Raw genomic sequence first — 27362 nt, forward strand, 5'->3', positions numbered from 1 at the left:
TGTGAGGCCACCCGTGAGGAGCAAAGGGTTCCAACTCCAAACCAGACCCCCAGTCCAGGGATCAAAAGCTGGAAATAGAGGTCCCCGAAACTTCAGGCTGTAAAAATCAGCAGGGATTTTGGCTGAGGGACACAGAGGCTGTTGGAGACCCAGGTGTTCCTTTTAAAGAGCTGGCACAAGAACTTACTTCAACTCCTAGCACTGGGCAGCTTTGAGGGACCCAGACACATACGGGGAGGAGCAGGATTGTCTGGCATTGGGGCAGGAACTTGGGAGTGGCTTTCTCCCAAGACTGGGGTGCTCACAGGGGGTCAATGTTCCTGTGTTGGGACTGCCCCTGTTGCAGAGCTGACTGGCAGTTGTGCCTGAGTTTCCAACAGCATGGTATCATTTACTCTGTAGATAAACGGTAGCAAACATGGAATTTTCTAGACTGGCTTCTGCTGATTCAAAATGTATTCAAGGACTGGAAACTAATTTATTATTTGTATTAGGCCTTGTAGATTACAAAAAAAAAGAGAAAAGATTCAACTGAGACCTCCTTGCACCAAACCAAATCAAACTTTTTAGAAACATAGACCAACGTAAATGCCCCACTTTGGATAGGTCATGCCATACTTTTCCCAACAACAGAGAGGTGGCCTACAGTAACCCCAGAATGTCGCCCACTATTCTTCCCTACTACCTTTGGACAAATATCTGAATAATCTCCTAACTCCTCAAAAAGCTGTCAATTAGGGAGCTCTATAAGCTTCTCAACAAGAATAATAATGGTCCCCTGAACCTAAAATAATTTTCAAACTAACAGCTGTTTCCTTCCTCTGCCCTCCAAGTGCCACCTGCTCTGCAGCAATTTCTTTAACTTCATGGATATGAAAGTCCACAATGACCATATCCAGGGACCAGCCTAAGTGGAGATGTTCACAGTTCAACATATGGAATACCACTGCCCTGGAAGCAGCCATCCCTGCGATGCAGGCTCACTGGCCCTGGCACAAAACCAATGGCTGCTGTTAATCCAGCATGAGATTTCCTTCACATCTAGACACATCAGCCCTTTATCACATATATGCGGGAACTAAAAACGAACATGACCTTCCTTGTGACTGTTCTGTGACCCATCCATTTGTCCACCACCTTTAAGCCCTTACGTTTTATGGTCCAAACCTTCTGACTGGTATGTGTGCAAGGTTTATGCAGAATGAAGTGCAAACCTCACACTGGGAATTCCTAAACTTGACCGAGCTGCCGCTCGCTGGGGCCAGGGCAGGCGCAGTGTTTGGTTGGGACTGCTCATTTTCAGAGGTTCAAACGACTCTTCAGCCTTCCTTCCAAGGCCTCCAAAGTCTGGTCCTAGCCCGTATTTCTGGACTGGTCTCTAAAGCCTCTTGCACAGAGACCAGCCCATCCAATGCTCTTTCAGCAGGCTTTGTACTCTCTCACACCCTCTGGAATATTTGGTCAGAATCATTCATATCTTTATCTAAAATGGCCTTCCCTCTTATTTGTGCCTATTAAAATGCTGTGACCCGTTCACATGTAGCCCAAAGCCTGGCTCCGCCATGAGTCTCCTGGATCTCTGCACATTTCAATGCTCTTTCTCCTGACATCTGTGATTTATCACGTCCTGCCCGGGACTACAGTGAACGGTGTCTCTCCCCTCAGGGCTCAGACCATGGCCCTTCCACAGGGCAAGGCACGAGGAATGAGGGTTGTACAAGGCCATCCACATGTTGCTATGACTGAAATGAGAGCTAGAGCATGACTAGGCGTCATTCTTATTTACGTCCTCAATGAGAGGCCAGCTTTCAGTTTCTGGTGAAATGAACATGAGTAGTATGTAAGGATTAAACCAATAGCAGGCCCTGAGTTTTTTTTCTAGTTAACACACCATGAAGCCTGCTGGCTGGCAATCTGAGGACACAGGAACAACAAGCACCATGGCAAGTGAAGAGCTCAAGTGACCAGCACTCACATGGGTTGCTCCCTAAGCTGTAAAAGCCTGTGATTACTAAAGAAAATCCAAGGTGGCCAAGCTCTGGGGTCATGTGGCTGTATCTGCTCTCTGGCCCACTGGCTGGGTGCTCGACTACAGGGACTGTGTTTGATACTTCCATCTCCCTCAATGCTCACTTGTCAATGGTTGTTCAATTAATATTTGCTGAACAAATGAATTTCTCTTTATTCAGAGAGTCCATACAGGTACCTTCATATGTGCAAAATTATTGGAGAAATACAAGTTGAATCGACACAGAGAACAAATACTGCCCACACTCCTGCAGAGGATGAGTGTTATCTAAGCCACATTGTTTACACGGTCTGATTCCATCAACGACCATCACAGAGTTGGAATGGAAGCCAACAGGAGAGAGAAAATATCCAGGATGTGTAAGTCATTACACCTGCATCTCTCTACGGTAGTGTTCAGAACCATCTCATGATCCTGTAGCTGATACGTGGCGTTCACAATAAATCACTGACGTCCGATGATGGCTGGGAGTTTTCAGGAGGCCTTGGCTTTCATCTTGGACAGCAGCACCTCGTTCCTGCGGCCCTCCTGGAGGGGAAGCAGAGAGAGTGTGTACAGAGAGGCGGGGCTACAGTGGTACCTATATGAGGCCCAGATGGTCTTGCTGTCCTTCCCCCAGTCCCACTGGACATAACTGCTGACCAACTAAACCAGCCTCCTACCACATTGCCACCAGTGTGATGAAATTTCCCAGCGACATGCTGACCTTCAATACTAAAATAGCTATGATGACAACCACTGTTCACACTGTCAGACTGCGAACAGGATGACAAGACTAGGCACTGTCACTCCAAAAGACTTGCTGAAGTCTCTAAAACCTTAAAGTGGACACAGAAGCTGAAAGCTGCCAATCCTGGATACTATAGGCAGCGAGGAGAGGAGGGGAGGTCCTCGGAGACAGACTAAGGAGCACAGCAGGGGAAACAGTAGACAAGTTCTTACTCTGACAACAGTGAAGGTTAAGAATATCCTTAACTTTAAGAAAGAGAAACTGCCGAAACCGGTTTGGCTCAGTGGACAGAGGTCAGCCTGCAGACTAAAAGGTTCCAGGTTCCATTCCGGCCAAGGACATGTACCTTGGTTGTGGGCACATCCCCAGATGGGAGTGTGCAGGAGGCAGCTGATCGATGTTATCTCTCTCATCGATGTTTCTAATTCTCTATTTCTCTCTCTTCCTCTCTGTAAAAAAATCAATAAAATATATTGCCGAAACGGTTTGGCTCAGTGGATAGAGCGTCTGCCTGCGGATTGAGGGGTCCCGGGTTCGATTCCGGTCAGGGGCATGTACATTGGTTGCGGGCACATCCCCGGTGGGGAGTGTGCAGGAGGCAGCTGGTCAATGTATCTCTCTCATCGATGTTTCTAGCTCTCTATCCCTCTCTCTTCCTCTCTGTGAAAAATCAATAAAATATATATTTTTTAAAATCAATAAAATATATATATTAATATATATAAAAGAGAGAAACTCACTGAAGATGAGAAGCAAGCATCAGGGGACACCTTCCCCCTTAAGAATGAGCTGTGTGAGATCTATTACTGTATGGGCTGAGGGACACTACTGAGGGAGGTCACTGGCCCCATCCTCTGCCTGGGTAACTGACATATAGTGGTATAAGGTCACCTCTGCATTATTTTATATTCCATTTTTCAGACATCTTCAAAGGCTTCTCACTGTGTTCTCCTGCCCTCTTATTCCCACTGGCTTTCATAGCTCAGGATACATTCATTTACTAGCAAAAATCTCCACCCTTTCCCTGGCAAGTGTTTCCCAATGGTTAGAGCACCGGATGCGCAGAGAAGGATCTTGGGTTTGACTCCCAGTCAAGGACGCTCCCTTGACACAGATATAAAGAAAAATACTGAAAAACACGATTATCTACATGTTCTTTCTGGGTTCGCTCCTGCCCCCAATGGGGCCCTTTTGGGAGGCAATCGTCCATGCTTCTCTCTCACATCGATGTCTCCTCCCAGCCTCCTTACCCCCGCCTCCCTCCACTCTCTCTGAAAAGCAATGGGGAAAATACCCTCAGGAGATGCTTAACAGCAACAAAATCTCCACCCCTTCCCCGGGCCACGTCACAAGGAATTCTGCTTTACACTGAGAGGACTGAGAGGAGAATGTAGTAGTGGGAAGAGCCTGGAGAGGGTGAGCTTGAGGGCCAGGCCTCTAGCAGCCATGCTTCCCTGGAGACCCATCAATGTGGAAAAAAACTTCATTTTACCCTCGAACCCTCTGCATTAAGAGGGCATGAGTGCTCCCAGCTCCCTGGAGGCCCTTTGCTCCTTCTGGCAGCATCATGGCTCAGGGTCACAAGAACGCTGGTTTATTAGATAAATGCCAGCTCACTGTAAGGGTACTCTCATCTTCCACTCAGCGCCGAGGCCTAGCCAGCCTCTTGGACTGGGGTAAGGCTGAACTATTCTGTCAGAAGCAAGGTGCTCTGACACTTTTTGAGCACATACTTTTGGAGAGGGAGCAGTTCATTTTTCTCGGGGGTAGGGAGAGAAAAATGGTGAAGTTTTAAGAAGAAAATTTTCCTTTCAAAACTTAGTTACTGAAGTTTGCTTGGGAGAAAAACCTTCCAATCTCCCACCTCCTAAGATAGGGAGGGATAGGGATGGAACAAGAACAAGTAGATAGTCATATTTTTATAGAACTGTTCTCTATTTCTGTGTCTTTTTTAAAATTCTCACAAAAGATAAAACAAAATAATAAATAAAGAAATTAGCCTTAGTTTTCACCCACCTCGCCTTCTAAAAATGAGGCAAATACAACACAGAAGCCTGAGCCCTCTGCTGTGGCAGAGTCCCAGCAGGTGATTCTGGGCGTCACACCACACCCAGGCTGTCACCCCGGGGGGGTGCGCACTGAGGAAGTCCCATGCAATCTACTAGGCGCCTTGTGGGAGACTACAGAATGATACTGTTTGAACACAGAAAGGGTCCTTTAGACATTTTTTTTTTTCTAGAATAAAAGGGAAAATGTCTCCTTGCCTCTGTTTCTTTCCTACTTAAAACCAAAGGGGCCTGCTATGTGCCAGACACAGCAGATCTGCTCACTCAAGATTATGTGTGCAAAGCCAGCTTCAGGCTTCAATGCTGGGCTACCATTTAAATCTTGGTTTGGTGACCCTGTGAGAGATGTGGTTTAGCAACACAATTAACTGATGTAATACTGTGATTAAGGTGATTTGTGATTTCAGAGAACGTGCTGTTTCCTGGCAGACCTGTTATTAACAAACTTTCCCAGGGGGAAGGCATGAATTAATGTGCTCAATTAACGTGGAACAAACCACATGCAATAAAGAGAAGCAAGATTCTGGACAATAGTACTGTGCTCTGCATGATGAGTCATTATTGGTGCTGGGCCCAGGATGTGGTGGGGAGTCAGAATTCAGGAGCAGAAGACCAAGCATGTGGGCAAGAGGCAGGTAAAGAAAGCAGGACAGGGAAGGTTCTGGGAGAAGATTCCACCCTGGATGAAAGTCCAACTTTCAAACTAGTTTTCTACCCCAAATGAGATCGTACTTGGAACTGCACCATGTGAAATATCAGAATTCCTCTGGCTGAAGGTCTGAGGAGCAGCAAGCAAGCCACTACACCTCGGAGGAGCTTGTGGAAGGAACTTTAAAGTTTGGGAACACTGATATATGGTTGCTAAATTAAAATTTTTGAAACAAGAACAAAAGAGCAATGCACTATCATCATTATTTTGTAAGAGGAAGGTAATTTTAACATAAACAAGAGGCCATGCTATTTTTTAAAGAGGTGAGGTTGTTAAATAAAAAACATTTAGCTGTCTGAAGAACATACTACATCTCTCCTCCCTAACTTGCTTTGGACAGAAGGACCTGGTCTAGGGGCCTTCCCTGGCTCTGAAGGTCCCCCCCGTGTCTCTGCTGGGAGAGAACTGTCTCAGGAGGCCGAACACGGAAGTCTTGACCTTTAATACACCTGAGGAACCTTTGGTAGGAGGTCACCCTAAGTCTTCAGCCCCGAGAGCCTGTGGTGCAAGAATGAACTTTTCCATTTCACTTTTATTGCTTTGACTTTGACAACACATACTTAGCCTCCCAACTTACTTGTTTTTTGTTTCTGCAGAGCAGTGCTGGCATGTGCAAGCAACTTTTGAAACATAATTCCCAGGCCTTCTCTCTTTGTGAGGTACTTGAATTAAAGGGAAAAGAGTCCCTGTTCATTCCCTGCCAGACCCTGTTTATTCACTCACTGGCCCTCCCGCAACCGCAGCTCCAGCCTGACCTGGGACACCGTCTGGGTCATGTCTGACGCTGCCCAGCCTAAGGTCTTTGCAGGACTGCTCCCTGGCTGAAGGACTCTTGTTCTGCCCATGGTCGTCAAGTCCTTCCAAACCGAGAGAGACCTCTCCTGACCATTTCGTGTATGTTAGATCCCCGTCGGCAAAGACTGAAATTACTTATTTATTATAACTAGTGTCTTACGGCTTGTTTCCTTACTTGTCATGTCTCCCTGAGATCACGACATAAGCCTACTGACTGAATCTGTTTTCTAACCTGATATATCCCTCGGGGCATGCAGGTGCCAGAAAAAATGCAACATTCCCCCCCCCCCCCCTCCCCGAAAGCTCAACTACAAAAAGGGGAAGAAGTAGGGAAAGAAAAAATGAGGATGGAGGGAAGGAAGGAAGGTCTTAAAACTGTACAAGAACAAAATTATCACTATGAAAAGATTATATTGTTTTATTCTGTAGACCAAACACCAGGATACAACTTACCATTAATGCCTCTGTATTTTCAGCAACCTTTAAACTCATTCAAACCACATGGATTTAGGTTAGAATGGGGGTAGGTATTTCTGGAAATAAAGCTGCTGAGACCTGGGAAGTGACAAAGTAGTCTCCCTTCTGGAAGATCTCTTAAGTAAAGGGCACACACTTTCTTTCTGGAACAATGGAGAGTAAGCCTGCCCAAATGCAGGGAAGAAAAGACGGGGACAAATGAAATTCAGTGACTGGTGGGTGTCACAGGTGCTAGACACAGTGCCAGATGCAATCGTCTCTCATCTGACCCAACAGAGCCCACCAACGATGAAATTAAGGCTAAGTAACTGCCCACGGACACAGCTGGTAGTGGTAAAGGTAAGATTCCAACCCAAGCCTGGCACACTTCACAGTTCACTCGTTGTCCTATACTGCTTCTCAAGGTTCCCCCCACATCCTAACTAAGGCTGAGGGGAGAAAAGCTCTAGGTCTAAATCACAACATAGTCTCTAAGTGGCCTGTGAAATGGGCTGATGCTACCATTTTATAAATTTAACTAGAGGCCCGGTGCATGAAATTCATGCAGGCAGGGGATGGGAACGCTCAACCCTGCCTACACCTTCCAATTAGGGACCCCTCGGGGGATGTCTGATTGCCCGTTTAGACCCGATCCCTGGACATCCCTCTCATAATCCAGAACCGCTGTCTCCTAACTGCTCACCTGCCTGATCACCCCTAACTGCTCCCCCTGCAGGCCTGGTTGCCCCCAACTGCCCCCCACCCCACCCCACCCCACCTCCAGCCTGGTCCCTCTCACTGTCCCACTCTCATTTACTGCCAATTGCCCCCCTGTTGGCCTAATCGCCCCTCACTGCCCCCCTCTGCAGGCCTCATTGCCCCACACAGCCTGCTATTCGGTCATTTGGTTGCCCCCTCACTGCCCTCACTATTGGCCTGGTCACCCCACACAGCCTGTATGGTTGTCCATGTGGTTGTTTTAGTTGTGACAGCCCCTGGTTGTTTTTTTTTTAATTTATATAATATATTTTATTGATTTCTTACAGAGAGGGAGAGGGATACAGAGTTAGAAACATTGATGAGAGAGAAACATCGATCAGCTGCCTCCTGCACACTGCCTACTACAACCAAGGTACATGCCCTTGACCAGAATTGAACCTGGGACCATTCAGTCCGCAGGCCTATGCTCTATCTACTGAGCCAAACTGGTTAGGGTACCGCTGGCTTTTTATATATATGGAAGGATGGATGTGCTTGTTAAGTGTTAGGAAAATGAAAAAGATGTTAAGTCTCCTGGAACATTCAATTAGAACCTCAGGATGGCTTCAGAACAAGGTGGTCCGACCTACCCAGAGGCCACCCTCATGGTCAGTCGCACTGCCACCTTCTCTTTCCCATCACAGACTAAGAGAAAACCAAGGAAGTGCTCTGGTTTCTAATGGCTCATGTACAAGTGAACATAAATCTCCCTCCAGCTATATAAGCCCGACCCTTCTCCCTCTTACCTCCTTGAACTCTTTCACAGTCTTAAAATATAGCCTCTGTTTCTCTAACAGTTCCAAGTACTGGTCATTCAACTGGTCTCTTCTCATTTTGTTCTCTTGCTTCTTCTTTTCCATCTATTGAAACATTTTGGGAAATGGTAATGAAAAGACATGTTCTGACCAAGGACTATTGGCAACTATTACTAATATTTTTATAGATTTCCTTCCAGTATTTTCTTTCTTTGTATCATTTTTTTTAGGTTGGTTTATTTCTTTACATGATATTGCATAGAGGTTCTATTTATTCCCATCAGTTTTCCTATTACTGGGTATTAACTGCTCTATTTTAATTATTTTTGTGTGTGACTAAAAACAATTCACAATCAACCAAGGATTATTTTGTCCCCAGAGAATAGTTGGCAATGTCTGATGACAGTTTAGATTGCCACATCTGAGGAAGCGGTGCTACTGGTATCTACTGATAGAAGCCAGGGATGCTGCTAAACATCCTGCAATACACCGACAGCCCCTTTACACCAAGAAATTACCCAGCACTGAGGGGCCAACAGCATGAAGCCTGGGGGATAATGGAGAGAATGAGGGGTCAGGATATACCATCCCCAGGAAGGCACTGCATAGTAAACAGGAAGGAGAAACCAAAGGGAAAAATTGCTGTTGTTCTTTACTCTTTTTTTTTGTTCTTCTTTTTCTTTAACTACAAATTTTCTGTTGTTTTTTACTCTTAGCAAGAGCACCTAAGGAGGAGCATGGTGAGGTGGGAAGGTCCACCACACTGAGATGTGGGTTGAGACAGGCTCATGGTTAGCCAGGTTCTATGCTTTCCACCTACCTCATACCCAGGCCATCAGAGAGCTCATCCACCTTAAGTATCTATGTACAGGCAAGCACTGCCTCACATCTGCTCTCATTTTTGTGGATAAAAAATCTTATCACTAGTGACACCTTTTTCTCCTTTTAGGTTAATTTCTACAGGGAAAATAATACGGAGGGATTTTGCCCTCAGATACTTCATCACTTGTGAGATGAGAGCATAGACAGCCTGATATCTGTCTTCTGCGAGTGAGTTTTTATGACGACAGGTCCCACAGGCAACCCTTCCATTTGTTTACGTTCCAGCATCACTCACTGGACCACTCTGCCCCAAGATCATTTGAGGAGATACCCTTAGTCTCCAGGAGGATCTACAACCTTGCCTGAGGATCATTCTGGTGTGATACATTTTTTTCTTTTAAACAGGAAACTGCAGCTGTGTCTGGCTTTTAGACAGCCAGCAAATCTGCTTAGTTTCTGACAAAAAGGCCTATGGGCAGAGCCACAAGGAGGAAAACTCCGTGCTACTGGGTGATTATCTGAAAAACCACCTCTGGAGCTCCCACCCTTTTCAGTTCCTCTACTTTCTATTCTGACTTCTGAGGCATTCGATATTCTTTCACTTTAGAATTCAGTTCAGCAATTATTTGCATTTTTTAAAATAGGAGGTTCCTGAACACTACAATGTGCCTGAGATCCTAAGGAATCAATTTTTAATGGCAGAATGTCAGGAACCAAAGATGCAGTGAGGAAGTGATGCTGATGAGGTTGGTTTCTCATCTGTAAATGGGTATGACACCACTCCCTTAGGAGGGCTTTAAGAGGATTAGCACAGTCCTTGGCACAAAGCAGGTGGTCAATCGTGGGAGAGATTCCTAAGAGCTGCCTTTGGACCAGCAGTGCAGGAGGCCCTAGGAGCTGGCCCTGGCGCTGCAGAGGCATGAAGATATGTCTTCAGGACTGAGGGCACATGACCAAGAACAGCCAGAAGCAGCCTATTCTTCCCACGGCCTTCTCTCCTCCATCACCAGTGTAAAACCCGCCTTCTAACCTTCATTCTACTTTGCTTAATTCCTTCGACGATCTGTTCCATCTGACGTAAAAACTGGTCGCGGGTAGCAGGGGAAGCCATGGCTCTGAAAGAAAAACGAGCACAGGTATGACTAGCACACAGGGCTCTGAATAAGGGGGAGGTACCACAGGGTCAGCCTGGTACCCAGACGATGCCCCAAGAAGCATCCAGGCTTTTGCAAATGGACCCGTGGTTTAATAATAGAGAATTAATAATTCTAAACTCTGAAGGCATAAAAATGAACCTGATTTTATAATTAAATATTAATCTTTTTTCATTTTTCCTACAATTTTCTTCAGTAACATGTATTTCTTTCATTGAAATTCCACTAAAACTAACAAAAACTTTTTTACTTTGAATGATAGTAGGTACTGCTTAATGAATAAATTTTGAAAGATAAACATCGCATGATCTCACTCATTTGTGAAATATAATGAACAACATAAACTGATGAACTAAAATAGATCCAGAGACATAGAAGCATTGAACAGACCATCCAATCTCAGAGGGAAGGCAGGAGGGGAATGGGGGGAGGGGCAGTGAGAGATCAACCAAAGAACTTGTATGCGTGTATATAAGCATAACCCATGTACACAGACAGTAAGGGGTGAGGGCATGTCCTCAGGGATAGGAATGACCGGGGAGAGGTTAATGGGAGAAGAAAAAGACATATGTAATGCTTTCAACAATAAAGAATTAAAAATAAATGGGGGGGAAAAATAATTTTGCCTGGCCAGTGTGGCTCAATGGTTGAGCTTCACCCCATGCACAGGAGGTCACTATCAGGGCATATGCCTGGGCTGTGGGCTCGATTGCATAGATGATTTTAGCTCTCTCCCCTTCTCCCTTCCTCTATCTGAAATTAATAAAAACATATTTTAAAAAATGAGTTTCATTTATTAGTTCTTAAAAATCTGAGGATTTGAGACACTGCTCAAGATTAGTAGATATATTCTGATATTTTCCTAAAACAAGGCTGGGAAACCTGGTATTTCTAGAAGCAGTAGCTAAATGAGTAGATTCCCTGATGTCCTAAAACATTCCCCTTTGCCTCCAGTTCCAGAGAGGAAGTAACATCAGAGGGGTCAGAGCACATGCAAACCAGGATTTAGAAATTCTTCCAAAAAATGTCAACAGTCACAAAAACACCCAAACTGCAGGGCCTCTCACTGGCCAGAAAGGAAAGATGAAGGTATCATTTTTAGAAATGTCACAGTTGTAAGTCACTAACTGAGTTTTTATCACAGAGCTATGGGTGTTTTCAATTAGAAATTAAGCTTAAAATCTAGAGCTTGTAATCTATTAAGATCTTAAGTTACTAGTCACCTGTTAAGGGACAGTAGAGATCTGTGCTGGAAGGAAAGGAAGCCTGCTATACAGAGAGCAGGCCCTGGAGCTGCCTGGAGGGTGGGTGGGCCAATGGGCATGCATGCCTCAAGGCTGGTATGATTTCAATGCATCAGGTTTGGTACATCAGTTTTTGGAGAAAAAATTCATATCTGAATTAAGTACTTTAGAGGATGCACATTAACTTAAAGTCAACCACAAGATTTCTAAAAATCTTTTAAAAATTATACATATTATACTCCATCCGGGTGGCTCAGTTGGTTGGAGCACCGTCCTGTCCTGCACATCAAAAGGCTGCCAGTTAAATCCCCAGGTGGGATGTGTACAGGAGGCAACCAATTGATGTTTCTCTCACATCGATGCCTGCCCCCCACCCCTCTCTCTAAAATCAATAAAAACATACCCTTGGGTAAGGATTAAAAAATATTATATAATTCATTACCTAAATTTTAAAACATCTCTATGTCCTGAAGAACAATTGGTATTAACCTAATCATAGCAAGACAAAAGTAATATACAGAGATTATAGAAGCTGGGCACAGTCAACTAATTTGAAAGTTAACTTTTCCCTAAGCTATTCCTTGTTTTTAAAATTCACTCTAACATCATTGTGTTTCTGCAAGAACTCAAGGGCTGTGCACATTTGCACTTAGCAGCAGGGGAGAAGTATCAGCATCACACATGAGCACTAAGTCTTGCTCAGTGGCACTACTGCAGCACTAAGGTGAGCAGAGAAAAGTGGAGGGCACACCAAGTCTGACAGTACTCACTGTGAGAAGTTCTCATGAATTGAGTTCAGCAGGCTAATCTGAGGAAGAAAGAAAAAAAGAAAAACTATAAGCAAAAGATCCTTGTCCTGTCTCAACCCCTGAAAGCCTGTCCTACTCTGGACAGCACTTCTGAAAGAGCACCTCTTGTTTATGGAGATGAAAGTCACATGAAAAAACACACAAATAGCAACATGTTCTTAGCCCTAAAGTTTTCCCCCAGAAAATCTAGCTGGACACCAATGGCCACAGGAATGTAGGAAGAGGGATCCTTGAAGGAACCTAAATCACTCCAGAGAAGTTGCTGAGCTAACATTAGGGCTCTTTGGGCAAACTGCCACCACTGCCCTTTCTGACTTGCAAACTTTGCAATTTATTTTGAAGGCTCTCAGTGGAGCACAGGGTTAATTGAGGTGGGGAGTGAGAACACTGTCCATCCTATTCCTTCCCACAAAACCTTCTTGCCAAGGTGGCCAGCTGCTGGGGGGCTCTGAGAGGCTCCAGAGAGAGTGCATCATTCAAGGCCTCCATTCCCATGGGAACTGCCTTCAGCCACACAGTATGCCACTTTATCTACCCCAATGACACAGTCCAGGGCAGCTCTGAGTCCGAAGAAACTAGAAACCTAGTTCCTCCTTTTTGCCGTGTCACTAATTTAACTTGTAAGCTCTGTACTTAGCCCTTACTATACTTGGCTCAGGTTCAGTCTGTAACATAGAAATTATATTCTTGTCCTTATGATTCTAAAATATCACAGGCATAAACAGATTTTGAATAAAATGCATAATTTATTCAAATGCAAAGTTCTGTAATAATATGGATTAAAATTAAAAAGTCCTCATTCCCCTATATAGTCCTACTAGTTTTTAAAAGAATGCAACAACTTCAGATACTGCTAATGAAGGAAGGTCAATGGGTTCAAGGCTTTTTCAGGAGGAGCTGGCCCATCCCTATGTTAGGACTGACAAGTCTTTCCCATGTCACATAGAAGACTCCGAGACCAGGATGTACAGCACAGCTATCCCACCAAAGGCAATCTACTCATCTATCCAAACACTTATCAAATTCCCATTATGTGTAAGGCCCTGGATACAGAGGAAATGAGACCTCTGTCCTCCTCAAGGAGAGCCCCCTTCTAGAAGAGAGATTTATCGCATTTGATTAGCAACAGGCAATAAAGGTGATAATAATTATAGATGCTTCCATGTAGGCTCAAGTAAAAGATACATCTGTAATATTGTTCTTATTAAAGTGGCAATCAGTGCAAGCTGCAAGGTGAGAACATGAAAACAAATTCTGTCAAAGTGAGGGGGTAAGCAGGAACTATATGTATTGAAAACCACCATGTGCAAGGAATATCACATTTCCCCCATTCTGTTCCCATCATAAATCATATGAAAAGTTGTGTTCCTATTTTCCTGGTTAAGAAAATAAGGCCAGGCTACAACCCAAATCTGACTCCAAAGCTCATGCTCTCTCCACCACACTGTGTTGCTACTGTGAAAACCAGTCCATATTGTTCTTTTATATATGTAGTTGCACACCCCACCCCACTCATTTGTCATCCGACTTTGGGGAGCACTGAATTATGAATGGATTTACCTGACAGCAATACTGAGAGGCTGTCAGTGCCATGTGAAGCTTCTTTCACACATTGATGATCCTTTTAGTTCATACCTCTGTCTGATACTAATAATTAAACAGACATTTCCCCATGTAAACGACGACAAGCCCACCATCCCCATTTCATTTAGCTGGTTCCTTCCTTTAAAACTCTAACGTTTCACCAACTCCAGGATCCCTCCATATGCACTTCCTGAGCACCCGCTGTGTTTCTCTTAAGAGGCATGTTTCCAATGCACTCTAAGACAGTTGTCTACCTGCATCACTTCACCCCAGACAAGGTGAGCTCCATGGAATCTTGCACTTTCCGACTCTGCATCCCAGCACTGGGCATATACCAGGCACTCCTTCAGCTGAAACTGAATGCATCCCAGACACCAAGTTCATCTGAACTTCCTGGGGTCAACAGCACTGGTGGCTACTCATCTGATTTTACAAAGATTCTTACCTCTTTTTCCAAATAAACCTTTTTATCATCCAGGGTATTATACAAAGTGAAGAACTGCTTGGTTTCTTTATGCACTGCTGAAACTGCAAATGCAAAGAAATCAGCACATGAAAAGAAAAAGTATCAAAACAATCCTAAGCACCCGTTCCCCTTAAGGCAGCCCCCTCAAGAGTGGGACCTGTCAGGCTGGCACTCTGGACTTGCAGGCTGGGAAGAAGCTCACAGGGCATACAAGCTTGTGCTCAGCTGCTATAGGCTGATGGCACGCAGCCAGTCAAAACTGCTCCGGCCAACAGCGGGGACTGGAGAAATCTCCTTGTCAGATGTGGGTTTCTCAGAAGTCCCTCACGTGAAAGCCCTGGGAGGAAGGTGACAAGGATGATGAAAGGCCAAGCTAATAACTCTTTCTGGTTGTGTGGCTTCCTCCCTTCCCACACCAACATAGCTCAGAGCCTAGGTGACTTCCTCAGGGATCTAAATTTCTATAATATACAGCCACCCAGAGAGAGATGAAACCCCAAGACCTGGGTTCACAGCCAGGCTTTGACCCAAGCTAAGCACACCAGTGTAGCTGTAGCTAAAGATCTGATGCCACATGGTTGTCAGGCACTGCCAAGACTACGTGGGGTCTATGCCATGGGCTCTGGGTGCCCGAAAGCAGGTTGCCTCTGGACAGCAAACTGGGAGGAGAGAGGAGAAGTGGAGCAGGCCTGGGCAATTCTAGTTTCCTTGGGCAACTACCATTAACATTAATATCCAATTCTTTAAACCAGTCAACTTTTAACTTTTATATTCAGTAAGAGCTGTATTTTCCTCCAGCAGTGTAGCTCAAAGACAAGCAGGTCAGGGAAATTTGCTGAACATATCTGGTAACAGACGGTAATAATCTGATATAAGTGCTTTGATGAAACAGGAAAAAATGTTTCTAACATCAAAATGTATGATTTGTAGAAAAATCACACTATGAACCAGTGAATATAGAGTAGTATTATTCTTGCTAAAAGCTTTAGAACAGGGGAATAAATTATGCATTTTATTCCTGCTCGAAAAGGAGAATCACCCGAGGAGCTTTTAAAGTCCATGACCATTAAATAAAATATTCTGGGATGGGACCCAGGTGATTACAATGGGTGGCCAAAGTTAACAGTCACTGCTGAAACGCACCAGTCAACTTTTATCTTTATTGCTCAAGAATGTAGCTGTCACCATTACTCCATCCAGCAGAAGGACTGGTTGGAGGAAGCAAGTATCTATACATATAAAAGGCTAATATGCAAAGTGTTCCCACAGGAATTCAATTGGGACTTCCATCGTTCGCTATGATGTGTGCAGACCACCAGGGGGCAGTGCAGAAAGAAAAAAGGCCCCAGACAGCAGCGGAAAGGCCCTGATCAGCCCTGATCACTGGCCAGGCCAGGGACCCTACCTGTGCACAAATTTTGTTCACCGGGCCTCTAGTTACTTAATATTTTTAAAAGCTTTAAAGTAGGCAAGGTAGAAAATTAAGGGAAAAGATTTAACTTAAAGGCAGAAGTTATTTTCTGCTGAGAAACCGCATTACTGCTACCTGCAGCAGAGGACCTGGGTCAAAGATGAAGACTGTGATGGGGGTTAGAAATGGGAAAGAAAGCACAAGTCTGGACTCCAGCAGATACAGTGCTCTAGACCAGTGGTCAGCAAACAGTGGCTCGTGAGCCACATGCAGCTCTTTGGCCCCTTGAGTGTTGTAACACCACTTCTTCTAAACAGACTTGCCCAGGCCATCAACCGACTTCTGCGCATAGGCCACAAAGTTTTAATTGCGCTGTATGTGGTATTTTGTGGAAGAGCCACAATCAAGGGGCCAAAGAGTCACATGTGGCTCGCAAGCTGTGGTTTGCCAACCACTGCTCTAGACCGAACCAGGAAGACTCTTCAGAGGCCAAGTTTTCAAGGCAAAATCTGAGGTGGATTTTAAAGAAGAGTTGAAGTTTGCCAGGACCTGCAGGGCAGTGGCAACTGGATCTGGGGACCAGCTCACTGGCCAAGACTCTGATATCCTCCTGAGAGGGGAGAGGCACTGAGGGACTGTAGGGGAAGCCAATCAGTGACTCTAGCCTGCAAGATGGAGGACTTTATCAAGGTATTTAGGATTTTAAAGATTATCCAACAAGTTATGGCAAATTACTAAATGCTAAAGCTATTAAAGCAAGAATGCAAATGATCAAATTTATGTTTGAGAAAGGTCTCCCAGGCAGGAGTGCATAGAAGGTGGCTAGAGCACAAGTCCTGAAGGAAGACTTGACAATGACTCAGAAATGGAGCAGAGAGAGCAGCTTGAATCAGAATGGACTAAGGGGGTCCAGCTTGACCCCAGTGACCAAGAGGAAAAACAGGATCAAGAGGCTATAGAGTAGGGGTGTCGAACTCAATCAGAGAAGGGGCCAAAATCTAAAATCCAGCCTAAATCGCGGGCCGAATTGTTTACTGAACAGTCATAAACTGTCACTGTGATGGAAACGCAGCGGAGTGCAGTGATGACAGCGTGGTGCGGGCCACATTGCAAGGCCTGGCGGGACGGATTTGGCCCGCGGGCCTTGTGTTTGACACATGTGCTATAGAGTATGATGCCCAGTGGGAGCCTAGAGGAAGGAGCAATGGTCCAGGAGTCTTGAAGGATTCTGCCAGACAGGAGGAAGGCTAGAATCAGGTACAGGAGGAGTGGAGGTACATGCATCAGGTGTCCAAATGCATGTTGTGTTCAGGGGCAGTGTGTGGACTGGTGAGGCCAACTGTGGACCTAGAGCAAGCCACTTAGACTGGGGAGAACCCCAAAAAGAATAAGGAGAGGCTTTATTTAGAAGGCTCTGGGGAGCTCCTGACAATTTTCCAGCAGAGGGATAAGTGACATGGTCAGATGTGTGGATGAGAGACTTGCAGAAGGGGCTGCAGACCAGCCAACGGTCATTCAGCTGAGCTGTGATGCAAATAAGAACAGCTATGGCAGTAGCACAGAAAGGCAATGACAGTTTTGAGGGCCACTCTGAGCCTGAGATGTGGTCACTGATTCAGGCCAAGGAGATCCAGTTCTGGATTACTGGGTGAATAGATGCTGTAAAAGGCAAGGGCCACATAAGACAGACAGTCTGGAGAGAAGGACAAGGAGTGAGAACTGACCTAGAGATAATGAGGTCACGATGTTCTGTGCAATGCTGGAAAGTGGATGGGAGCTCAGTGGAACCAAATGGCTGATCGAAATGAGGGCTGGTTAAAAATATTCTAAGAACTCAACTAGAGTAACTGCTCGTTGAGAGGGCAGTAAGAGCTTCTTAGTGCTGCTTCAGGACTGTCAGTTACCCACCGGGGCTCCATGGAACGAGTGCTGAGCGGGCTTGACAATAAAACGAAGACCTTTGCAGATAGCTTTTATAGACTGTGCTATGGTGCATGCTCCACTATCCTAAAGTGGGACACAGACCCTTGCCCCCTGGCCCTCCCAGGATCAGCCTCCCAAGCTCATCAGTGGTTGATGCACCTACTCTGGCGATAGAGTTCAATAAATCTCTTCTGATACTGGATTAGCTCGGCTCGGCTGGGCACTTCATCAATCTTGCGATGCAGAATTGCTATTTCTCGATTTCTTCGAGCCTAAACGCAAAAGGGAGGGTGAGACAACACTATTTGATAAAAGGCCTTATGTGTTCTCTAGGAAGCCAAAACATTGCCCACCACCCACCCAGAGCACAGCCACATGTCCTGGAATGCAGGCCACAAATTCTGCTGTTGGCTTGAAGTACCTGTCTCAGATTCTGATTTTGCAATACTCGGAAAAGGTGTGATTGCGACTGGAACCCCAGAGGCATCAAATTAATGGGCAAGGAAGGAGGATAAGGAATGGGATGGGTGCTGTGGCCAGAGCAGCCAGCCAGCCTACTCGGCCATAAAGTAGCCAATTATAACAGGTGACAAAGAACTGATGTCACCTTGTTGCCTCCATATAAATTCCAAATCTCTTCATGTGATTGAAAACCTCCCACAATTAAAACCTAAAATACCTCTCCAGTATTTTCTCTCTCCCATGGACTGGGGTATATTGGCCAAAGTGCCTCTCTGACTGCATCTGGGGAGACAGAGCAGTGTGGTGTGGTGCAGGGGAGCTCACAGGCTTCTGAGGCAGGCACCACCTTCCCCTGCAGGGCAGCTGCCTGGAGGAAGTCGCTCAGCTCCCCCTCCAGTCTCAGGATTGGTGGGCTCTTGGGGCTGTCTTTCCTCTGTGCCAGCCTGTCCTCCACTCCCTAGGCCTGCTTCACTCACACGCAGAGGTGGAGCTCTGTATCACGGGGGAAATACAAGTCTCCAAACGAGAAGCCATCATCCATCCTGGTACGAGGGGAGGATGTATTTCTCCTTCTGGCCAAGGCTACATCCCCCATGGGTGCTCAGGCTCTGACTCCTGCTTTTATTTTAGGAATCTACTCTTCATTCTTTTTCATATGTCTCTAACCTTTCCCTTTCTACTGCCTCCCTCTCATCAGTACCTAAATATGTTCAAGTATCTCACTCTTAAAAATAAAAATAGCCCTTCATGCCCAACTGGTGTGGCTCAGTGGTTGAGCAGTGGTTAACCTGTTAACCAAGTGGGACCTATAAATACATCAAACGTAAACAATATCGGGAACGGGTAGGATGTATGAATACATCCTGGAAATACATGTTTCACCCTGAGAGAGACAGTATATATTTTTTGTAATCTTTATAATTGTTTGTAAAATTTATAATTTTTTAATTCGATGTTTCCATTTTTTTGTTGGTATTCTTTTCTATTTTTTTGTAATTTTGTATTTTCCTTTGTGCTTTATATATAAATAAATGATATATATATATATATATATATATATATATATATATATAATTTATTTTAATTAAGTATAAATAAAAAGAAAATAATAATATGAAATTACGTCCTCCGGGCATGACGTACTGACACGTCCTAGTGAAAGAGTACGCACCCATTATAGGTTGCGTAATTAAAAAGGGAACTCCCCGGTTAACAGGTTTTAAGCATCCACCTATGAACCAGGAGGTCACAGTTTGATTCCTGGTCAGGGCACATGCCCATGTTGTGGGCTTGTTTCCCAGTGTGGGGCATGCAGCAGGCAGCCAATCAATGATTCTCTTTCATCATTGATGTTTCTCTCTCACTCTTTCTTTCTTCTCTGAAAATCAATACAGATATATTAAATAAAATTTAAAAAGCCCTTCCTTAAACTCATCATGTTTCAGCTGCCAACCTTTCTCCTTTGAACAGCCAAACTTCTTGAGAGCCACATACCCTCTATTCCTCTAACTCTCCACTTCCCTCCAGCCATCCATCCCACACTCCAGCTAGCTTCTTCAAAGACCCCCCTGAAACTGTTCTTGCCAATGTCATCTTTTTTGCAATATAGCCAGAGGGCAATCCTCAGCTTCTAGCTTTCTTAACTTCTAGCAACATTTACCATTCTCTCTACTGAGCTCTCTGCTCAGCTCCCATGAGACCTTGTACTCATGTTTTCCTTGCCTTGGGCTGCCCACATGCTCTGAACAGTTGCCTGGAGGAAGTCCCTCTGGTTCTCAGACTTAAACTTTCGAGTTCTGCTACGGGACACTTGCACCTAGCTAGTTGCATTTACGTAATTCTGTGCTCTTGTTTCTACTCACCTGTAGTAAACGGATCTTATAAAGTTTCTCTTTCTCCGTATTATATCGTCTGTCTAGGTCTTCCTAAAAATTGAAAGAGGACAGTTATCTGGGAATACATAAGTTTCATTACTTGATAAAAGTCTTTTGAAGTTGAATGCTTTTAACCTTTTCTCCCCAATCCTGAGGCCTCAAATTCCTTTTCTCAAATGGCCAAGAGTCTGTATTCTATGTCATGTGAGGCCTTTGACACACTTTAACATCCCTTATAACAATTCTTCCTTCTTCTGGGATCCAGGCTGAACTCAGTGTTCTTAAGAGAAATATCCCCCGTATCCTTGTGCTTTTCCCTGCCCCACCAAAACCAAACTATGAGGAGACGATCATGACTTGAAGAACCTCTTGTGTCTGGAGGTGATGCTGGTTTGCTTTCTATGTTTCTATTTGGAGCTGCACTGTTCAATATAATAGCCACTGGCCACATGTGGTTATTTAAATTAACTGAAATAAAAAGTCAGTTTTTCAGTTGCACTAGCCACATTTCAAGTGCTCAGTAGCCACATGTAGCTAGTGGCTACTGTACTGGACAGTGTAGATACAGAATATTCACACCACTGTGGACAGTCCTTTTGGATAACAATGAATTAAGAGAGAAACTAGCCAGTTCACTGCACCCAATGAGGTAAGAGACACTGCTAGGTGGTTTGCTGAGTTAGAGAAAGCTACAAGGGGGCCAGAAATGTCTCCTACCCAATGCACACACACAGGAGAGAGAGAGAGAGAGAGAGAGAGAGAGAGAGAGAGAGAGACACACACACACACACACACACACACACACAACACAGTCTCCTCCACAGGGCTCAGCTGCAGGCAAACCCCACAGACTTCACAGGAGTCCTGAAGCTCATGCTCCAAGGGCACAAAGGGAAAAGAATCCCTAAAGAAGGAAAATGATTAGAGGCTTTCCTGCTTCTCTCTTCCTCCTCCTCTCCCATCTCTCTTTCTCCCGAAGGTTTCCTGGCATGCTGGAGTCCTGGAAGCATTAGTTTAACTCAGCACAGAGGTCAGCAAACTGTAGCCCAAAAGCCAATCTGATAGCCCTGGGACCCAATCTGCCTCTGCCTGTTTCTGTAAGTAAAGCTCTATTGGAACACAGACCCATCCTTTGATTTACCTACCAACTATGGCCACTGCAGTGGAGTGGCCCACAAAGCTAAAAATATTTACTGGCTCTTGAGTGTTTGCTGACCCTGGAATGCAGTACAATGAAGAGAGGTGTTCTTCCCTCTCACCAGCCCACCCCCCAGAGCCTGGGGGTTGTGACCAGCATGTATGGCCAATGTAGGCTTCCCCTTTCTCAGCAGATGCCAGAGTAAAGACAGCACTCCTGCACAAGGTGCTAGGAGAAACCCTCCCTAGAATGTTGGCCCTCAGGGCCAGCCCTGGTGAGATCCTGCATCTATCTGAAGAATCAGGTGTGCAAAATGGGTCATTGCTTCCAACATTCCAGATGAGGAGATGGCTATAGAGAAAATGAAAGCAGGCATGAGAGAGTGCCAAAGGAGAGTATAAAGCTGGTCACCACACTTGCAGAGAACACTGACAGTTTTGATAACGAGAAGGTACTTACATTATGAGTCATCACGGGGGTGAGGGCATCATTTGGCTCTCCACTGGAGAGGGTCTGAAACAGTAAACAATAAGAAACAACTCTGAGGGTCTAGATGTAGGAAGGAGTGGTGTGGGGGACAGTTCACCGACCATGTCTGGTCAGGAAACAGAAAGGGAACAGTCCTACGTGAGCCCCAGATTTTAAATTATTCTTAAATATCTGTCAGTTACAAATAAGCTAACCTTGTCTTTGAATGTAATAATCTTTCTAAGGAGATGTGATTGATGAGAAGAGAAATGGGATCCTAGAAGTCTGTGATGTATGCAAACTCAGAAGCTGACTGAGCTGATGATTTGAGTCTCAAAGGTTCAAAACTTTAATAACAACTGGAGAGGCAAACGGTTGACGATGGTCCCAGACACCACTGCCCAGCACGGCCACACTCTGGTATTTCCTTCTCACAGGAGGGGAGAGTAGTGTAGTCTGGCAGACATGACATGCCAGGCAGGCGGTATCTCCCTGCTGATATGCAGTGTCCCTTTCAGTCCCTAAGCAAACGGGCTGGAGAGTGGCCTGCCAACTGGCTTGCACAAGTTTCTTCCCCTCCCTGAGCCACAAGTTCCTTATTTTTATGAGGGAGTTGGTGCAATTGATGAGTGTGAGGTCATGTCCAACTCTCACACCCAACCACAGGGGCACTCAGGAAATAAGTCTTGAATCAAGTATGAGAAGGGGAAACAAACACAGCAGTGCTTATACTGGTGAGACTTTTTCTGTCCTTGTGCTATGCTTGATGGAAACCCAAACTAGCTCCTCAGGAGACCTAGTCTTTGTTCAGAGAACCAGGCAGGCCCCTCAGTGCAGGAAGCCTCTGCTGCTAGAGCTGATAGTAACCCAGCACTGTTCCCCTGCTTCCACTCAGTGCTGCCTCCTAAGGGTGGGGCATGTCCCTAGCAGGAATGGAGGGTGAAAGGAGTAAAGTGGTCCCAGATTCAGAGAAGAATAGGTTGAGTGGGAAGCAGAGCTCAGGCTGCTCCTAAAAACACCCTTCCCGGAAGGAAGAAGAAGACTTAAAATCTGGCCATTCTCGTATGGAGTAGCTGCCATCCGCACCCACTGCTGTCTTTCACCCACCAGAAGGAAGAGAAAGGGGAGGGATAGAAATCTAAATAAATCATGAGATGAAAACAGCTGAGAAATGTGTGCTCAAAGGACCAGGTTAAGGAAACTTGTCTTTCCAACCAATCCTTTCGCTGGCTAGTACTCCAGGAAACTTCAGTCTGAGTTATAACAGCGCCTCACAGTTCGAGCAGGGCCTTTACCTTTACTTCTCCGCCTGGAGCTCTCTCCGCTTTCAGGTTTTCAATATCCTGCTGTAGCCGAGTCATTTCTTCCTGTAAAAGTGATACAAATGTTTATGAAACTTGGACAAGCTAGAAACTAGATGCACTTTTTACCTTGACCCAGAGTCTTATTTTCATATTATACTTTGTGAGTTTATACTAAGACAAAAAGTCTATTAGGAACTAGCTGCCCTGATCTCCCATTGTCAGTCTGGGACAGTTTTTTCAGGCGACACAGAGCTGGTGGGGCTGCACCTCCTGCCTCCTGCTGTGGTCATGGTGCACCCATCGCCCCCACTACGAGACACCAAGTCCTCAGATGGCAGAAACAAGGACTTATACACAGGATGAACAGATATCCCAGGTTTTCAGGACATCCCTGCTTTTATATAATATTATCCCTTTATATTTGGTAAGACTTTTCTTTTAAATACATTTGTAAATTAGGAAACACTGTTTGTAAAACTGTTTGGCATACCCGGTGTCCTCAAAGGGTACCTACCATGGTACTCTATTCCTTTTACACAACTGATTGAGGAATTTTTTTCTTTGTTTTTTTTTTGTTGTTGTTGTTAATCCTTACCCAAGGATATTTTTTCCACTGATTTTTATGGAGAGTGGAAGAGAGGGGGAGAGAAAAAGAAAGAGCAACATCATCAATGTGAGAGAGATACATTGATTGGTTGCCTCCTGAACATGCCCTGTCTGGGGCTGGGGATAGAGCTTGCAATCAAGGTACATGCCCTTGATCGTATTCGAACCCATGACCCGTTAGTCTGAGGGCCGAAGCTCTAACTGAGGAGCCAAACCCCAAACTGGCTGGGACAGGAATCTCCTTTTCTGAATGCACCTGGATAGGATGCGACATCAGGACAAGGAGAGGGAAAGCAAGAGATTTTACAAGATTCCTGGTTTAATGTCTGCTGACACCAAGCAACACTTACTCGACAATGTGCTTTAAACTCCTGTTCCTGGCTTTTTAGGTTTTCATTCATGGCTACAAGTGCTCTCAAGTTCTGCAGAATACTGAAAAGACAAAAAATGACATATGGCAAGCTATTATGATTTTATGAATCACAGCTAAAACTAAGTCCCCAACTAAAAAAGGAATCCCTTTTAATTTCCTTTGTCTCTCCCAAGTGTCTAATGGGTTCTCCACAAGTGATTAAGACTGACATTATTATTCATTTATATGCCAGAGTCCATTAGCTACATCCAAACAAACATTACAGAAACCAGAATTAAAATGTCAACTGCGGAAACATCAACGAATTTCAAAATACTGGATATACTTAACAATACCAATTACTCAAACATATTCAAAGCATAGACAGTATGTAAAACCATTTTTAATATCCATTCTGAGAAGGAAACATGTTGCTGAAGGTCATTAAACACACTTTTTTGAGTATAAGAATGTCAAGTATCTAATAGTAGTTTTGCTCCATATCATGAGAGGGCTTTCTAATTATAAAGCCAAGTAAGCTGTGGGCACTTCCTTGCTAACATGTTCATCGAACCCAGAACCGCTCAATCTGGGCCTGAAGCTTAATGATTTAACTATCTCATTCAAGTGAGTGACAGACACTTCGGAGATTTCACCACCCAAACAGCTTGTGACAAAAACATCAAATGTAAGTGCTTTATCTGTATAATTTAAATAGTCTAAATACATTTAATTTAAAATGGGGAGAGGGGAGGGAAAACACAAAAAAACAGAGGCTGATTTTTGGCAGAAAAAATTGCATCTTTACTCCCAAGGAGACATGGCTGAAGTGAGTGCTGTCAAAAACTGGTAACAATGGTTGACTCCTGGGAGAAATGGGTGTCTGGAGGATGGGGTGGGAGAGAAACTTTTTAACAGAAAAATGAAAAAAATAATTAAAACTCCAAACATATTGCTTCTGATCTCCAGGGCAATTGGGAGAAACAGGCAGCCCAAGCACATCTTAGCAAGTGCCTGAGCGACAGGCACATTCTGGATAGCACAAAATTAACTGACCTGTACGAGGACAAAAGCAGGACCCCTGGCTTCTGAGTCCTGTGAGCTAACAGGTACTGGCGAAGTCCCTTTCTCCAAAGAGAAAACAAACACATGCTAAAACCTCTTACCTTGGATCAGCTTTGGACTCTATCTTCTCAAGGGCTGCCTGTTCCTTGTCCAGTTTCTCACTGTGACTCCTCAACTGCAAGAGAGAATGGAGGCCCTGTTGCTAGAGATTTGGTAACACAGAAGAGGGAGTGCTGCCATTCTCTCTTCTTCCCCATGATTCCACCTGAACTCCACCTCTGACAGGTGGCCAAGCCCACAGGACTTAGCTGAACACTGAGAAACAGGTGGACAAGAAAAACAGGATGGGGGTGGAGGGAAAACATGGGCAGGTTAAAACCAAACTCTTCTTGACGCACATTGCTTGCTGGTCAACAAAACCTTGGCAACAGCTTTCAAAAGAAGCAAATGGTTATTATTAAAAGTCAAGATTAATGTTGACAGCAGATGCCTTTCAGTGGGAAGGGGGGAATAAAATGAGTGGCTGTGAAAGACAGACCTGGGTTCAAATTTCAGAATGTTAACAGGGAACAGGGTTAAATCTCCTTTCTTTCTTGAATATCGATATTTTCACCTCCATTTCAAGTCATATTGTGAGGTTTTTTAAAAAGAAAATTTGAAAAATAAACTAAAATGTACATTATTTTGAAAAATAAACTAAAATCTATACTAGTAATAGAGGAATATGCAAATTGCTGGGACGCTGTTATATAATGACCAATCCTGCACCAGGTGTCTGAAGGGCATGGAGAGGAAGAGAGAGCAGATAGGTGGTTAGAGGGATCAGGCCAGGAGAGGAGCACAGATAGGCAATTAGGGGAATCAGGCCAGGAGGGGAGTGCAATCAGGGCCATCAGGCTGGCAGGAGAGCAGTTAGGGGCATCAGTCAGGTGAACGATTATGAGCCAGTGGTTCTGGATTGCGAGAGGGATCCCAGATCGGAGAGGGTACAGGATGGGCTGGGAGACCCCTCTTCCCTTGCACAAATTTCATGCACTGGACCTCTAGTATTATATCGATATAATAGAATTCTAACATGCTATTAAAAATAATTCAGTTTTTATAAATATGAACTCTAATATCTACTGTTATGTGAAGAAAACAAGATACAAAACCATAAGCATAATATGCTTCCAATTAGTATAAAAAATGTATGTACATTAAATGTATGCATGTATAAAAGAATGTGCAAGTTACTTATATATGCATGTATTACTTCCAGAAAGATTCATAAGAAGCTGGTCACACTACAGTCACCTCTGGAGAAGGTAACTGTGTGGATGAGTTCCTGGAGTGCACCCTTTGTACTTTTTGAATTTTGAACCATGTAAATGTGTTACTTATTCAAAAGAACAACTTAAAAAAAGTTCCAAGGATTCTAGCTGAAAATGAAGGACCAAGTACAAGTTGCAGCAACCCCTTCTTGCCTCAGGTCCTAAAAATCCAGACTATTATGTTGGAACAAGGGACAAGAAAAATAGCCAAGAGACAGAGATGGACTGAGGAGGCCTACTGTGTGGAATTAGCAGATGCAGAAAGACTGACATGCATCAGGAACAGCCAGGTGGGTCAAGCATCATGGCCCTCAGCCCATGAGCTAATTCAAGAGCTGGTGTTTGAGTCACAGAGGCAGGGCAAGGCCCCAGAGTCAACAATACCTGGGAGAAAGGGTTAGTTCTCCAACCCCGAATATTAGTTACCACCAGCTGATCCTACCGAAGAGTAGGACCCCCAGAATAATCACATGAACCAAGCTGCATAAAATAGATACAGAATCCACATCATTCATAAAAGGAAATTTGAGAATCAAAGATAGACATATCATAAAAAATTATCAAACATCTGAAGAAGGATAATGCCATAAAAAAGATGTATTAACTCAACATGAATTTTGATATGAAGAAATAGTTTATAAGAAAAACTTCAGACAATTAATGCCCTTAGAGAGAGGACAGGATATTGCTTATATTAGGAAGGCTCAAGCTCACACATAGGAAATTAAAGTTCTGATTACTGAAATTAAAAAGTGGACAGCTAGAATCTGGCAACCAATGCAGGGGCCAGCCAATCTCGAGTCTTCTTACAGTGGTGTGCAGCCTCCCCCACAAATTTTTTATAGATATTTTTGTTGATTTCAGAGAGGAAGGAGGGAGAGAGAGAGAAAAATGATGAGAAAGAATCACTGATTGGCTGCTTCATGCACACCCCCTACTGGAGATCGAGAATGCAACCTGGGTATGTACCTTTAATCGAAATCAAACTGGGACTCTTCAGTCCACAGGCTCAGACTCTATCCACTGAGCCAAACCAGCTAGGGCCCCCACAAATTTTATAGTCACCTG

General features: G+C 44.5%; 1 protein-coding gene across 5 annotated transcripts in view; it reads right to left on the reverse strand.

Annotated features, from left to right (window-relative positions):
- Positions 1 to 2157: 2157 nt before the first annotated feature.
- CCDC93 (coiled-coil domain containing 93) overlaps positions 2158 to 27362 on the reverse strand; it is a 75456-nt gene continuing 50251 nt past the window's right edge. For 3 of the 5 annotated variants that reach the window (XM_045575637.1, XM_036420802.2, XM_036420801.2), the window contains exons 14-24: positions 25083 to 25156; positions 23915 to 23996; positions 22950 to 23021; positions 21646 to 21699; positions 20037 to 20099; positions 17876 to 17984; positions 14358 to 14440; positions 12290 to 12327; positions 10152 to 10236; positions 8291 to 8404; positions 2158 to 2557 (exon numbers count right to left, since the gene is read on the reverse strand). In XM_045575637.1, coding sequence (XP_045431593.1) covers positions 2504 to 2557; positions 8291 to 8404; positions 10152 to 10236; positions 12290 to 12327; positions 14358 to 14440; positions 17876 to 17984; positions 20037 to 20099; positions 21646 to 21699; positions 22950 to 23021; positions 23915 to 23996; positions 25083 to 25156 — 828 coding nt within the window. In that variant the 3' untranslated portion in view covers positions 2158 to 2503. Of the gene's footprint in view, positions 2558 to 8290; positions 8405 to 10151; positions 10237 to 12289; positions 12328 to 14357; positions 14441 to 17389; positions 17449 to 17875; positions 17985 to 20036; positions 20100 to 21645; positions 21700 to 22949; positions 23022 to 23914; positions 23997 to 25082; positions 25157 to 27362 lie in introns of those variants that run through there. The other 2 variants (XR_006740538.1, XM_036420803.2) reach the window with 2 other exon arrangements.

This window comes from Pipistrellus kuhlii, unplaced genomic scaffold (assembly GCF_014108245.1).
Source record: "Pipistrellus kuhlii isolate mPipKuh1 unplaced genomic scaffold, mPipKuh1.p scaffold_m20_p_7, whole genome shotgun sequence".
In the NCBI taxonomy this organism is placed as follows: Eukaryota; Metazoa; Chordata; class Mammalia; order Chiroptera; family Vespertilionidae; genus Pipistrellus; species Pipistrellus kuhlii.